Here is an 11,882-nt window from a genome sequence, read left to right as displayed (position 1 = left end):
GCTCCCTCCCTGCTTCCGACCGTGGGCTTTTCCCATCAATCTGAACAACATATCAGCTGCGGTAAGAGCGGCGGTTTTACCCTGGTGGCCGCTAGTTTCCCTGGAGAGCAGTGGGCGCGACCTTTTGTGTTCTCTGAGCTCGCTCTGGGAGGATGGATGGAAGGTCAGGTAGAGGCCATGGCGGTCGTGGGCAGGAGAGCTGGTGGTGATAGGTTAGGGATCCTGCTGAGAGATGGTGAGCGTGGGCACATCTGTCTGGGCGGCAGGGCTGGCAGGACCCAGTTATGGACCAGAGGTGAGGAGAAAGGCCCAGCTGGAGGCTGTCTGGCCGGTCCGCCTCTTGACACCTGGAGTCGTCCCTAGACGTAGAGGTCCACAGACACCTGCGACCCACCTCTGGTTCTGCCGCATCATCCTGGGACTTGAGCTGTCGGGTCCGTCTCCAAGCCCTTAGTCTCTTCTACCAGGTGGAGAGGAACCATCCCCTTGCCCAGGGGTGGGCTAAAAGAGGTATCAAGAGAGATGGGTGGCAGAGAACTTGGTAACGGCCAGAGGGAGGGAACTCGGCAGGTGTGTCTCTCATTCCTGGAGGGGATTTCCTACTTCGCCGAGGTCCCTCGAGCCCCCCAAATAGTACTCAGCCAATATTTGTTGGATAAACGAGTGGATTTCTGAGACAGACAAAATGGAGATTTCTTGGACAAACACGGAGCTGGAAGAAGTATGTGTTTGTGTTTGATCTCACGTGTTACGTTCATCTCTCTCTGTCACTGAACGTTATGAATCAGGAGCTGCACACCTTGGGAGACGGGAGAGATACAACCGAGAAGGTTAACGTCTCCATACACCCTCAGAATCATGTCAACTCACGGGAAGTGTGTGTGTGTGTGTGTCTCCTCCTGCAAGTCAGAGATGCCACAGCCCAGGACGCTGATTCTCAATGGACCCAGAGAGACGGCACTGGACCGTCTCGGGTCCAGTGGACCACCTGACGGGGAGAAGGTCTCAAACTCCTCCGTGGACCTGGGCAGCCTGGCTTAGTGAAAAACAGTGACTAGTTTTTTAGTTAGTCCCTTTCTTCTTGCAGTTACTTATTCATCCTCCCCGAACTTTCTTTTACAGTGAGAGAACGCACGACGAAGCAGAGTACAAGCAAGTGGAACTCGGTCCATCTGATGATCTGCCCACACCCGGCTGAGTCACTCCTAATGGCTCCTCAGATGTCATTTTCTTGCTAAGACATTTGGAAAAATTTCTACCTCTGAATCACAAGCAAACACTATAATTCACCAATCTTCTCTAAGTTATGCAAGGAAGTATGATGCCCTAGGAAGTGGAAGATCAGGGGCGGATGAAATCAATGAATTCCCTGAGAACTTTGTTTTTCTCCTAATCATTCATTTGCCGAATGCAGGGCTGGGGGAGCCCCACCCGACCACTGGGGTCATCTCCAGGGGAAGTCTGGCAGCAGCCGATGTGGCGTTTCTGGATGACACTTGGTTTTCCTTATCGTCTTGGTCCTGTTCCCATAATAGACCCGAGTGTCATCCAGGAAGGGGCTTGCTGCCACCCCATCTTCTTGAGGACTGCTCCTCGCGACGAAGGGCTGGCCACTGGTACTTAATGATTTCAGTGTCCTTGGGCGAGCGGGGTCACCCCCGGTGCACAGGGCAGTTTCGCTCCTGCCCTCTGCCCCGCTGAAGCTCCGCTCAGAGTCTGTCACCATCACCTGCCTTTGTCACAGCCCTTCTCAGGGGAGAAGATGATTTTGTCATTCATCACAGATGGCCACTTTTAATCACTTGCTGTGCTTCAGGGCAAGGGGTCACCTTCAGCCTGACAGGAGAGCAGACCTTGGGTCTCCCCCCGTGTGAACTGTCACACGTTCACCTGTGTGGCGGGAAGGGGCCACTTCTCGGGGACTGAAAAAGGCACTGTGTCTTCAGCTCCTCACTGGCTCTCGCTAACCTGGCAGCCAGAGGGGTGCACGTTCCCCAGGGAGCAGGTCCCTTCATGAATAAGGACAGAGGAGCAGAGACAGGCTGGCGTCAGGCCTGCTGCGAGTCCGGCCACTCTGTGCTACCCGGACGTGTTAAATCCAGATGGAGGGCTCTGTGTGCCACAGCTAGCTTAGGCCAGATACATAGTAGGTGCTCAGGACCCAGGGTGCTGGTGCATCTACGCGGTCAGCTGCATCGCCACCTTCCATCCTGTGAAGCTGACTTGGAAAACACTGCCTGCCCAGGGGTGTTGAGGGCTGCTCGGTCCTCAACGCAGACCTGGGCCTCGGGACCGTCATCCCGCTTTCCAGCTGAGACGGCTCAGGTCTGGGGAGAGGTGGGCCCTGCTGAGCCGCAGCCTCTCTGCCTGGCATCCGCCCCCTACCCCCAACCCCCGCCCCTGGCAGCGTCCCAAGCTCAGCACATGCCGCCCAGGCTGAGTAAACACTGCTGGCCGCGCTGGAATCAAAGCAAACAGGGTTCCTCTTCTTCCGCCTTTTTGCCAGCTGCCCCATTAACAGAAAAACCTTTTAAGCGCTCATCTGGAAACCTGGCAAACTGAGGTGACCAAGAGAGGTGTGCTCCAGGGTGGAGGCTGGCGTGCCCAGCCCGCTGCGCCCTGCTCCTCTGGCATGCAGTGAACACGTGGAGATCAAGGGTGTCCCTCAGGCCAGCCCCTGGGCCCTCCCGGCAGCTCTGCCCCCCACCGTGTCCTGCAGTGTCCCAAAATAGCTCGTGTGCTGACTCCATGTTCGATCCTGACATCCTTGTTCTTTGGAACAGTTTACGCTTTCAGCCTGGACCACCTCTTAGGGGACGGAGGAACGAGCCCTCGGCACCGAGCCCCACCCATTAGGGCACACTCGAGAATAAATACGTTCTTGGCTCTAAGAAAACTCGCCCTTCTGAGCAGGGCTGCTCAAACTCGCCCAGCTGTTGGTCTGCCCTCAACAAACATTGACTGAGGCCCTGTTATGTATCAGGCACTTTGGGGACTCAAAAGGTGAAACGACACAGCAGCTCCCATGCTGGTGAGGAGATAAGGCAGGAGTAGAAGTAATGAGCAAACACAACCGTATGTGGAAACTGCCACTAAAGCTCTGGGGCCACCAAAAGGGGGGGGCGTCCCTGACCCCCCAGGGTCTGATCTCGTGCTCCAGCCTCGGAGTCTGCTGGGCAGGGGAGGGTGGGCTGGGCAGGTGGGGACACAGAGGGAAGAGGAAGGGGCGAAGGCACTGGGGTAGGGAGAGTGGGGTGACTTCCTTGGAAACCGAAAGGTTCATTCTGTGTATGTATGTATTTTCTTTAATTAAAGTATAGTTGATTTACAATATTGTGTTAGTTTCAGGTGTACAGCACTAGATCTATATACCATATATATACTTTTCTTTTTCAGATTCTTTTCCCTCATAGGTTATTATGAAATACTGAGTATGGTTCCCTGTGCTCTACAGGAGGTCCTTGTTGGTTGTCTATTTTATATGCAGCAGTGTATATCTGTTAACCCCAACCTCCGAATTTATCCCTCCCCTCTGCATAGTTTTTAATTTGTGAAAAATACTGCTAAGCACAGGCAGATTTCTTCCTCTTGGATTTACACAGTCTCCTCGTCTCTTTACCTTGAGGAGCGGCCAAGTTTGGACCAGAAGCAGGTGTGGGTCATGCGGTCATTCAGCTCTGAGCAGAAAGAAATTTCCGAACTAAGAAATGTTGCCCGAGTCCTCACCTTGTTCTAAGTTTGGAAAGATTCACCCGTTGTTAACATCTCCCCACGTTTGCTTAACCTCTCTCTCCACGGATCACGTTGTTATTGTTGCCCAGCTGTTTCAGAGAAAGTTGCATGGTGACCTTGAATACCTGGCAATATCTCCTGAAAACAAGGGTTTGCATTTGCATAGCCCCTGGGCTAAGATGGAGTTCAGAGATTATAACGTGGCTACACTGTTATTATCCAATCTACACAGTCTGTATTCAAATGTCCACAATTGTCCCAGTCGTGTCCCTTACAGCAACTCCTCCTCTGGTCCAGGACCTGACCCAGAGTCACACGGGGCTCTTAGTCAGCACGTGGCCGGTGAGGTCACCAGGCAACGGACAGGAGAGGTCCTGCTGCTGACTCCGCGGGTCCGCGGGACAAAGTCCTTCTTCCCCATCTGTGGGTTTCCTTCCCAGTGTTCAGCTCAGGTCCTTGCTCTGCGGTTGAACTCCTGGGAGTACTAGAGGCTATCTTCCCCAGAAAGTCCTTTGGCAGTAACTTCCCTGCCCATGTCACTGACCTCACATCATGGGCCCCCAGAGGCCTCTAGAAAGGCACGGGGGTTTAGGAGTTGACAGTCAGGCTGGGGCGTGCGGGGTGAGAGGTGATGGGCCGGGGGCTGCTGGTGGGCGTGGTTTGCTGGGAGCGCTGGGCTGAGCACCTCCTGTGTGGCTGGCCCTTGCTGGGCATCAGGGAGATGTGGCTGGGAGTCCGTTTGGGTCTACGGGACTTCATCGTCTGGTAAAGGACCCAACAGCAAACAGTGAGCCCCCCGTGACAAGAGCAAAGGGGCAATAAAGCACAGAGCTGGGGGGTTGAGGGGGCAGCCAGGCCCTGGTCTGGGCAGAAGGCCCGACAGAGCAGCTGCAGCCTCTGCATGAAGAGTGGCCTTGGCATGTCAGGGAGGGGGTAGTGAACACCACTGTGAACACTGGGCGGGGCGAGAGCAGTCGTGGGCTGAGAACCCGAGGGCCCAGCGGCGAGGGAGGTGGCTTCCAGAGCCCTCACCATACAGGCTTTCTCAGGACCAGAGTTTGGAGGCGGTGCTGGGAAGGAAGCTTGGGGCCAGGTTAGCAAAGGCTTTGATGGCAAGCAGGGGAGTATATTTTATTTACTTATTTTTTAGAAGTATTTTTTTAAGTTTTATTTATTTATTTATTTTTTACTTTTTTGGCCACACCTCGCGGCATGTGGGATCTTGGTTCCCCCGCCAGTGATCAGACCCACATCCCCTGCATTGGAAGCGTGGAGTCTTAACCACCGGACCGCCAGGGATGTCCCAAGCCAGGGAGTTTAGATTCTACGTCTTGACTGTGGTTTCCCAAACTCCCAAGAATCCCATGTCACCCAGACAAATTTGGCCAAGTTCAAAAAGCAAACTTTCTCCTATTATCATTTTACTACTACACATACTAGTTATTTTTTTCTACTAACATCCAAGTATACAACATAAAAACTGTCCACCCGTGTTCCCCTGACGGTCACCTCAGCGCCACCAGTGGCTTTCAGACGAAGCACGGCTGCAGGCGAGGGAGCCATGGCAGGTTCTTGAGGGAGGGTGGGGAGACGTCTTAGTGGTCGTATGTATGACTGTAGTGAAGCCACTTCATGCTCTGGGATTCGTGGCCTCATCTGTCAAGCGATGTGTCTAGACAACAGGATTTCTAATAATACAACTGGCTTGGATGGGAAAGTTCTCTGGAGGTGGTCCTGGTCACCCCAGTGAGCTAGGAGCCTCACCAACTTGGGGCCCGGAGCCAGCGCTGGTGCCCAGAGTCCACCATGGAAGGCCTAGGCCTGGTGCCAGACTTCCACGCACCTTGAACGATGGCAGCCTTTGGTCTTGAACTCTAGGAAATGACCAGGCAATATTCCGTGTTGGGAGAGGAAAAAACTCCCCCTCCACAGGGATGATAGGGGGAGGGCTGGGGCTGGGCCTCTGGGCTGGACACACCCTCGGGTCACACTGGGAGGTAGCCTGGTCAGCTGGTCCCATCGCTGCGATGACCAGAGCTGTGTGGGGCTCACAGCGGTGACGGGCGGCTCTCCCAGAGACGGGGGACCCTGTGAAGATCTTGCCCTTGGGCACAAAGCAAGGATGCGTGAGATCGTACACATTCAGATCGGCCAGTGTGGCAACCAGATCGGAGCCAAGGTAAGGAAAGTTCGATGACTAGTGCTGGCCTTTCCATGGTCCACAGTGCAGCCAACTCAGAAAATCCCCGAAGTTAGCAGGGCGGACCGGGAGCCCAGCAGATGGAGGCACTTGCCGGGTATCTGACTTATTAAACGACACCTGTAGTTCAAGAGACCCAGGAAATAGTAAAGGCTTAAAGGGTTAATTTAATTCATGTTAATTCTGTCGACAGTTACATGTGTATAATACACCTGTCAACCATTTTTACTCTGATCACTTTAGCAATGAACTTTTCATATCTAAAACCAGGAATTTGTCTCAAAACAGTTTTCCAAAGTTTCTTGGGAAAATTTTTACACCGTATTACTAAGAGATCTTTCCCTCCCTCCCATGTTTATGTTATAAAGTTAAAAAAAATCAACTACTATTTTATTTCAAATGCAACAGAAAATGAAAGAGGTAAACCTAAAAGTTTTTTGGGTCCTGCAGCAGAAATAATTAAAATATATCCTCTGGAATATAGAAGTTTTTCTCCTTCCCCCTTAAATTTTTCTAAAACATACCTGGTACTGTTGGCCAATGCTAAAAAACAGATGCCACAGCCCAAGGTCTCCAACCCTAATTTTAAGCTGATCAGTTCTACTATATAACAACTGTCTCTTTGCTATTTCGAAATTACTTTTACTAGTACGAATTGCATTAAAAATTTAATTGCATTAAAACTTTAAAAAATTTAAACGTGATAAAATGGTATAAAATGTACCATCGTAACCACGTTTAAGTGTACAGCTCAGTAATGTTAAGTATATTCACACTGTCGTGCCTCCAATCTCCTAAATGCTTTTCTTCTTGCAAAACTGAAACTCGGTACCATGAAACACTAACTCCCCATTTCCCCTCCCCCTGCCCCTGGCAACCGCTATTCGCCTTTCTGTCTCTATGAATTTGACAGCTCTTGGTGTCTCATGTAACAGTATTCGTCCTTTTGTGAGTGGCTTATTTCACCCAGCATAGTGTCCTCAGTGTCTATCCCTGTTGCAGCCTGTGTCAGAATTTCCTTCCTTTTTAAGGCTGAATAATAGTCCATCCTATAGAGAGACTGCATTCTGTTTATCCAGTCATCTGTCAATGGACACTTGGATTGTTTCCAACTTTTGGCTACTGGAACTAGTGCAGCTATGAAAAAATGAAAGTCTTTTAATACAGGTGTCTAAAACCCGAGGCAAAGAAAATGACCGCTTGCAAAGGAGGCGTCGTCCTTCCTTGCCGAGTGATAAGACGTTCAAAACTGAAACACACAGAGAAGTGGGAGGCGTGGGCCCCAACTGCACTGAAGTTGGAAGACAGGATGGAGAAAGGACCCCAGGAGGGAGAAGACGGTCTAGACAGGGTCTCAGCTCTGAATCCAGAACTGTGTTGTCTAGTGGTTAGAGGCCCAGCAACTACTTATTATTCGGGGCCGTAAGAGCTTTAAGACACATTTAATTTGTGGTGTGAGAGAACTTAAATTTCTTTCTTTTCCCACACCCTGAAGGGTGCTGATAATTTACTATAAAGTAATCTTGTTCATAAGACCGAGGCCACATCAGAGCCATCATTTACAAGATGTGGTTGGGAAAACACCCTTGGGGATTTTAACATAAATGAATGTATTTTCGTTGCGCTTTACTATGTGCTCCGTCAGGGTAACGAAAAGGGGTTATCTCAGTAACTGTTTCCATTCCATATAAAGAGCTTGGCACCTCCCTATACTCATAAATGCTGTAATGTGATTGAAAGTGTAGTATGTCTCAGATAGTTACAAGAGAACAGCTACGCATAATTTTGAATCGAGCGCATACCTGATCATCCAAATGCACGCAGTTTAAAAGCGTGCATAGGTGTCTTAGTGATGGGCTTTTGGGAAAACTGCATGAAAATAAATCCGCAAAGTGAAAGGGGATGTTATTGTGAAATCGGATAAGAATTCAGTTTATTTTCACGTAATGGGATCTATACTTTACAAGCTGGAAGCACCGTAAGGCCAAACTAGAGATGCACTTCTCGTGAGAAACTCTAAAAGAACAGCATTAATGTACACAAGGGCCTGAATTTAATAGGAGCAAAATCCAATTTAATATTCTATGTGTTGACATGTTATTGAAGCCGTTCAGGCTGACATAAAGAATCTTCACTTCATGGTGAGCAGAGGTGAAGAGTACGTTACGCCATGGGGTGGGCAGTTAGGAAAAGGGCCCCCAAGACCATGTTGGGGACGGAAGCGGGCCCAGGAGCCCTCACTTCCTGTCTTTCTGCTCAATGTGTTGTCGCCGACCTGGCGCTTGTCGGGGTCCCTCTGGACACTGACCTCCCCTCCTTCTGCTTTCAGTTCTGGGAGGTGATTGGCGAGGAGCATGGGATCGACTGGGCCGGAAGCTACCACGGGGACAGCGCCCTGCAGCTGGAGAGGGTCAGCGTGTACTACAACGAGGCCCACGGTAGGACCTCGGTGTTGGCCCCCATCACCAGCCCCAGGGACGCGGCAGAGAGAGGAGGTCCCGCGAGACCGGAACGCCAGATGGGGGATGTCCGGAGTGACCGAGGGCAGGACTGGCCACTGGAGGGTCACTGGTCTCTGGTCACTGGAGGGGGGCACACTCTCAACACAAGCAGTTTAGGCCCCGACCTTCCTTTCTGGGTTTTATTTTATTTAATGAATTAATTTATTTTTTAATTTTTTAAAACTTTTATTTCAGCTGCGCTGCACAGCTTGTGGGATCTTAGTTCCCCGACCGGGGACTGAACGCATGCCCTCGGCAGTTGAGAGCGCGGCAGTCCTAACCACTGGATCACTGGGGAATTCTCCCTTTCTGGTTTTTAAATAAAAAGTAGAATCATTTCCAATAGGAACAAAATCCCTGTCGCTGGCAAGACAACAAACAAAACGGACAACGATGGAGAAAGTTCTTTCTGCGGCATTCTACAGATCTGTGTGATCGCTGCTGCAGTCCCAGATACGATTTCCAGTCTTTCTATCACAGACACCTTCTAGGAGGGCTCTTTTCTTCTGGACCCGTGTCACAGGGTTCTACTCTGATGAAACATTAACCTTTAGAAAAACAGCAGTTGGCTGACTTCTTCCTATTTTTCCACGCAGGTAAGAAATACGTGCCCCGAGCAGTCCTGGTGGACCTGGAACCTGGGACCATGGACAGCATCCGATCCAGCCGACTGGGGGCCCTCTTCCAACCGGACAGCTTTGTCCACGGTAGGTTTTCCTGGAAGGTTCCAGCGGGAAGAGAGGAGCGCCTCCTGGTGTGTTGCTGCCGACACCCTTCCCCCGACCCCAGCGGGCTAACCGAGTCCCTTGTGCCGCAGGTAACTCTGGGGCCGGCAACAACTGGGCCAAGGGCCACTACACGGAGGGGGCCGAGCTGGTGGAGAGCGTGCTGGACGCGGTGCGCGCCGAGGCCGAGGGCTGCGACTGCCTGCAGGGCTTCCAGCTCGTGCACTCGCTGGGCGGGGGCACGGGCTCGGGGATGGGCACGCTGCTCCTGGGCAAGATCCGCGAGGAGTACCCCGACCGCATCCTCAACTCCTTCAGCGTGATGCCCTCGCCCAAGGTGTCGGACACGGTGGTGGAGCCCTACAACGCCGTGCTGTCCGTGCACCAGCTCCTGCAGAACTCGGACGCCTGCTTCTGCATCGACAACGAGGCCCTCTATGACATCTGCTTCCGCACCCTCCGGCTGGCCACGCCCACCTACGGCGACCTCAACCACCTGGTGTCCCTGACCATGAGCGGCGTCACCACGTCGCTGCGCTTCCCGGGCCAGCTCAACGCCGACCTGCGCAAGCTGGCCGTGAACATGGTGCCCTTCCCGCGCCTGCACTTCTTCATGCCCGGCTTCGCGCCGCTCACGGCCCAGGGCAGCCAGCAGTACCGCGCGCTCTCAGTGGCCGAGCTCACCCAGCAGATGTTCGACGCCCGCAACACCATGGCCGCCTGCGACCCCCGCCGCGGCCGCTACCTGACCGTGGCCTGCATCTTCCGGGGGAGGATGTCCACCAAGGAGGTGGACGCGCAGCTGCTCGCCGTGCAGACCAGGAGCAGTGGCTGCTTCGTGGAGTGGATACCCAACAACGTCAAGGTGGCCGTGTGCGACATCCCGCCCCGGGGGCTGAGCATGGCGGCCACCTTCATCGGCAACAGCACGGCCATCCAGGAGCTCTTCAGCAGGATTTCTGAGCACTTCTCGGCCATGTTCAAGAGGAAGGCCTTCGTGCACTGGTACACGGGCGAGGGGATGGACATCAATGAGTTTGCCGAAGCCGAGAGTAATATCCAGGATTTGGTGTCCGAGTACCAACAGCTTCAAGATGCCGAAGCAGTTCCGGAGGAGAAGGAGGAGGTCGCGGGCGAGGCAGAAAGGGAACCAGGAGATAAGGGACATTAACCACGAGAGACGCTGCGCGAGGCTGGCCGCGGCGTGGAGTCACGTCCAGTGTTCTCACCTAGGATGAGTGAGTCCCCACGGCCGTCCCCGGCCAGTTCTGCACCGTAGCACCGCGACCCACACGCAGCCACCCAGTATTAGCTTCAACACAGGACTGCGCGGGTGGGGAAGTACTGATGGGCAGTAGGGTCTTCTGCTGGCACCGACTAGCCTTGAAGAGCTTCATATCCCCTGCCCACTCTAGTCGCTTCTTTTTAATAGCCAGGTGAATTTATGGTAAAGCGCTCCCTCTGTTTAAAGATCTGGATTGGCTATTTGCTGTATGCCTAGCACCGCGCCAGGCATCAGGGCTCCACACGTGAACGCGTGGGGAGCCACTGCAGTTGAGGTTAAATTGTAAATGCTTTAGCTACGCTGGTAAGCGTCCCGGAATCTGTACTTGGCATCCCGGGCTGCTAAGGCTCTTCCTGCAGGTTCTCTCTTAACTCGCTGCCCGCAGCCCACCTGTTCACACCTGCCGGCCTCCAGAAAAGCCAGGTGACTGCTTGGTGTGCAGGAGGTTCGCAGAGGTAAATGGGCTTCAGCGTCCACTAGTAAATTGTGGAGACCGTGTGTACGTTTCAACGTACCAACTGCAAAGGGCAAAAGGGAGGAAAGGAGAGTGGCATTCCTTCCCACAAATACCCGGGCAAAAAAAAATAAAAAACAAAAAACGACAAGCAAAACTCGAGAACTCCAATCCTCTGATCTTTATGTCTGAAGAGCCAGCTTTTAACATAGGTGTATTTACATACTTTTAAGTTTCTTATTGATGTTTGATTCTGAGAATTCATTAATCATCTTTGGTTTTCCTTGTAAAGGTTATCTCGAAATGCCCTTTTCACTTTCATGCGGCGATCACCTCCTGAAAGCTCTCTGTAGCCGCTCTGTTCTTTAAAAGGGCACAGGTGCGCTCAGCAACCATTCAAACGGAGGAATTAAGCAGCGGTGGCTGCAGTGTCCTTCGCAGTTACGGAGGACGTCGTCTCGTTAGGGAACTTTTACAGTTCAAATTAATTTGCAGAAGTGGCCATAAATGTGTGCATGACCATGCAGCTTTAACCATTACATGATTTTAATCTGCTCACATTACAACAGGACCAGATACGCAAAACTGTAATCAGATCATCCATAACTTCTTAATTACAGTTTACCTATTCCTGACATACAGCACTGCCATCCCTTACCAGCGCCGCAAGGGTTTTAATGGCCTTCTAGAATTACCACGGAGCTGTCCTATTTGATCCATGGGTAGCTGGCGAAAGGAGGAAATATTTACTTGCAGGCAACTGGATTTGCTCTGTAATCTGCAGTAATGAGGTAGCCGGTGAATGGGTGACAGCAGCTCATTTTGAGAAACTTCACTCTTTTCATGTAGTCTCATGAGGAAATAACTAAAACATGTACCAAGAGAAAACTGTCTCGCTGTTGGTATCATGACAAGTCTTCTATTTCCAGAATTACAAAAATAAATAAATAAATAAATAAATACTTTCTACTTGTGGTTCAAAAAG

General features: G+C 51.8%; 1 protein-coding gene across 3 annotated transcripts; it reads left to right on the top strand.

Moving 5' to 3' along the window:
• Window positions 1-5,667: 5,667 nt before the first annotated feature.
• Window positions 5,668-10,410, top strand: TUBB1 (tubulin beta 1 class VI). 3 transcript variants are annotated; one of them, XM_024750407.1, is made up of 4 exons: window positions 5,668-5,911; window positions 8,262-8,370; window positions 9,030-9,140; window positions 9,251-10,410. In XM_024750407.1, exons 1-4 carry the CDS (start codon window positions 5,855-5,857, stop codon window positions 10,327-10,329), a joined length of 1,356 nt encoding a protein of 451 aa, XP_024606175.1. In that variant the 5' UTR covers window positions 5,668-5,854; the 3' UTR covers window positions 10,330-10,410. The 3 variants fall into 3 exon arrangements, with proteins under 3 accessions (XP_024606175.1, XP_024606176.1, XP_024606174.1); XM_024750408.1 differs by lacking the exon at window positions 8,262-8,370 and having other exon boundaries at window positions 5,782-5,911; XM_024750406.1 differs by lacking the exon at window positions 5,668-5,911 and having other exon boundaries at window positions 8,103-8,370.
• The last annotated feature ends 1,472 nt before the right edge of the window (window positions 10,411-11,882 follow it).

This window comes from Neophocaena asiaeorientalis, unplaced genomic scaffold (assembly GCF_003031525.2).
Source record: "Neophocaena asiaeorientalis asiaeorientalis breed wild unplaced genomic scaffold, Neophocaena_asiaeorientalis_V1.1 scaffold606, whole genome shotgun sequence".
Classification (NCBI taxonomy): domain Eukaryota; kingdom Metazoa; phylum Chordata; class Mammalia; order Artiodactyla; family Phocoenidae; genus Neophocaena; species Neophocaena asiaeorientalis.
Note: the sequence above shows the minus strand (reverse complement) of the source record. Positions and strands in the feature narration are given on the sequence as shown.

Excerpts from the sequence above, each read along its gene's own strand:
- TUBB1 (XM_024750406.1), top strand. The coding sequence starts at position 8,103 with ATGGGGTGGGCAGTTAGGAAAAGGGCCCCCAAGACCATGTTGGGGACG. Across the intron at positions 8,371-9,029 it reads GTACTACAACGAGGCCCACG|GTAAGAAATACGTGCCCCGA; the intron begins GTAGGACCTCGG and ends TTTTCCACGCAG. Across the intron at positions 9,141-9,250 it reads ACCGGACAGCTTTGTCCACG|GTAACTCTGGGGCCGGCAAC; the intron begins GTAGGTTTTCCT and ends CTTGTGCCGCAG.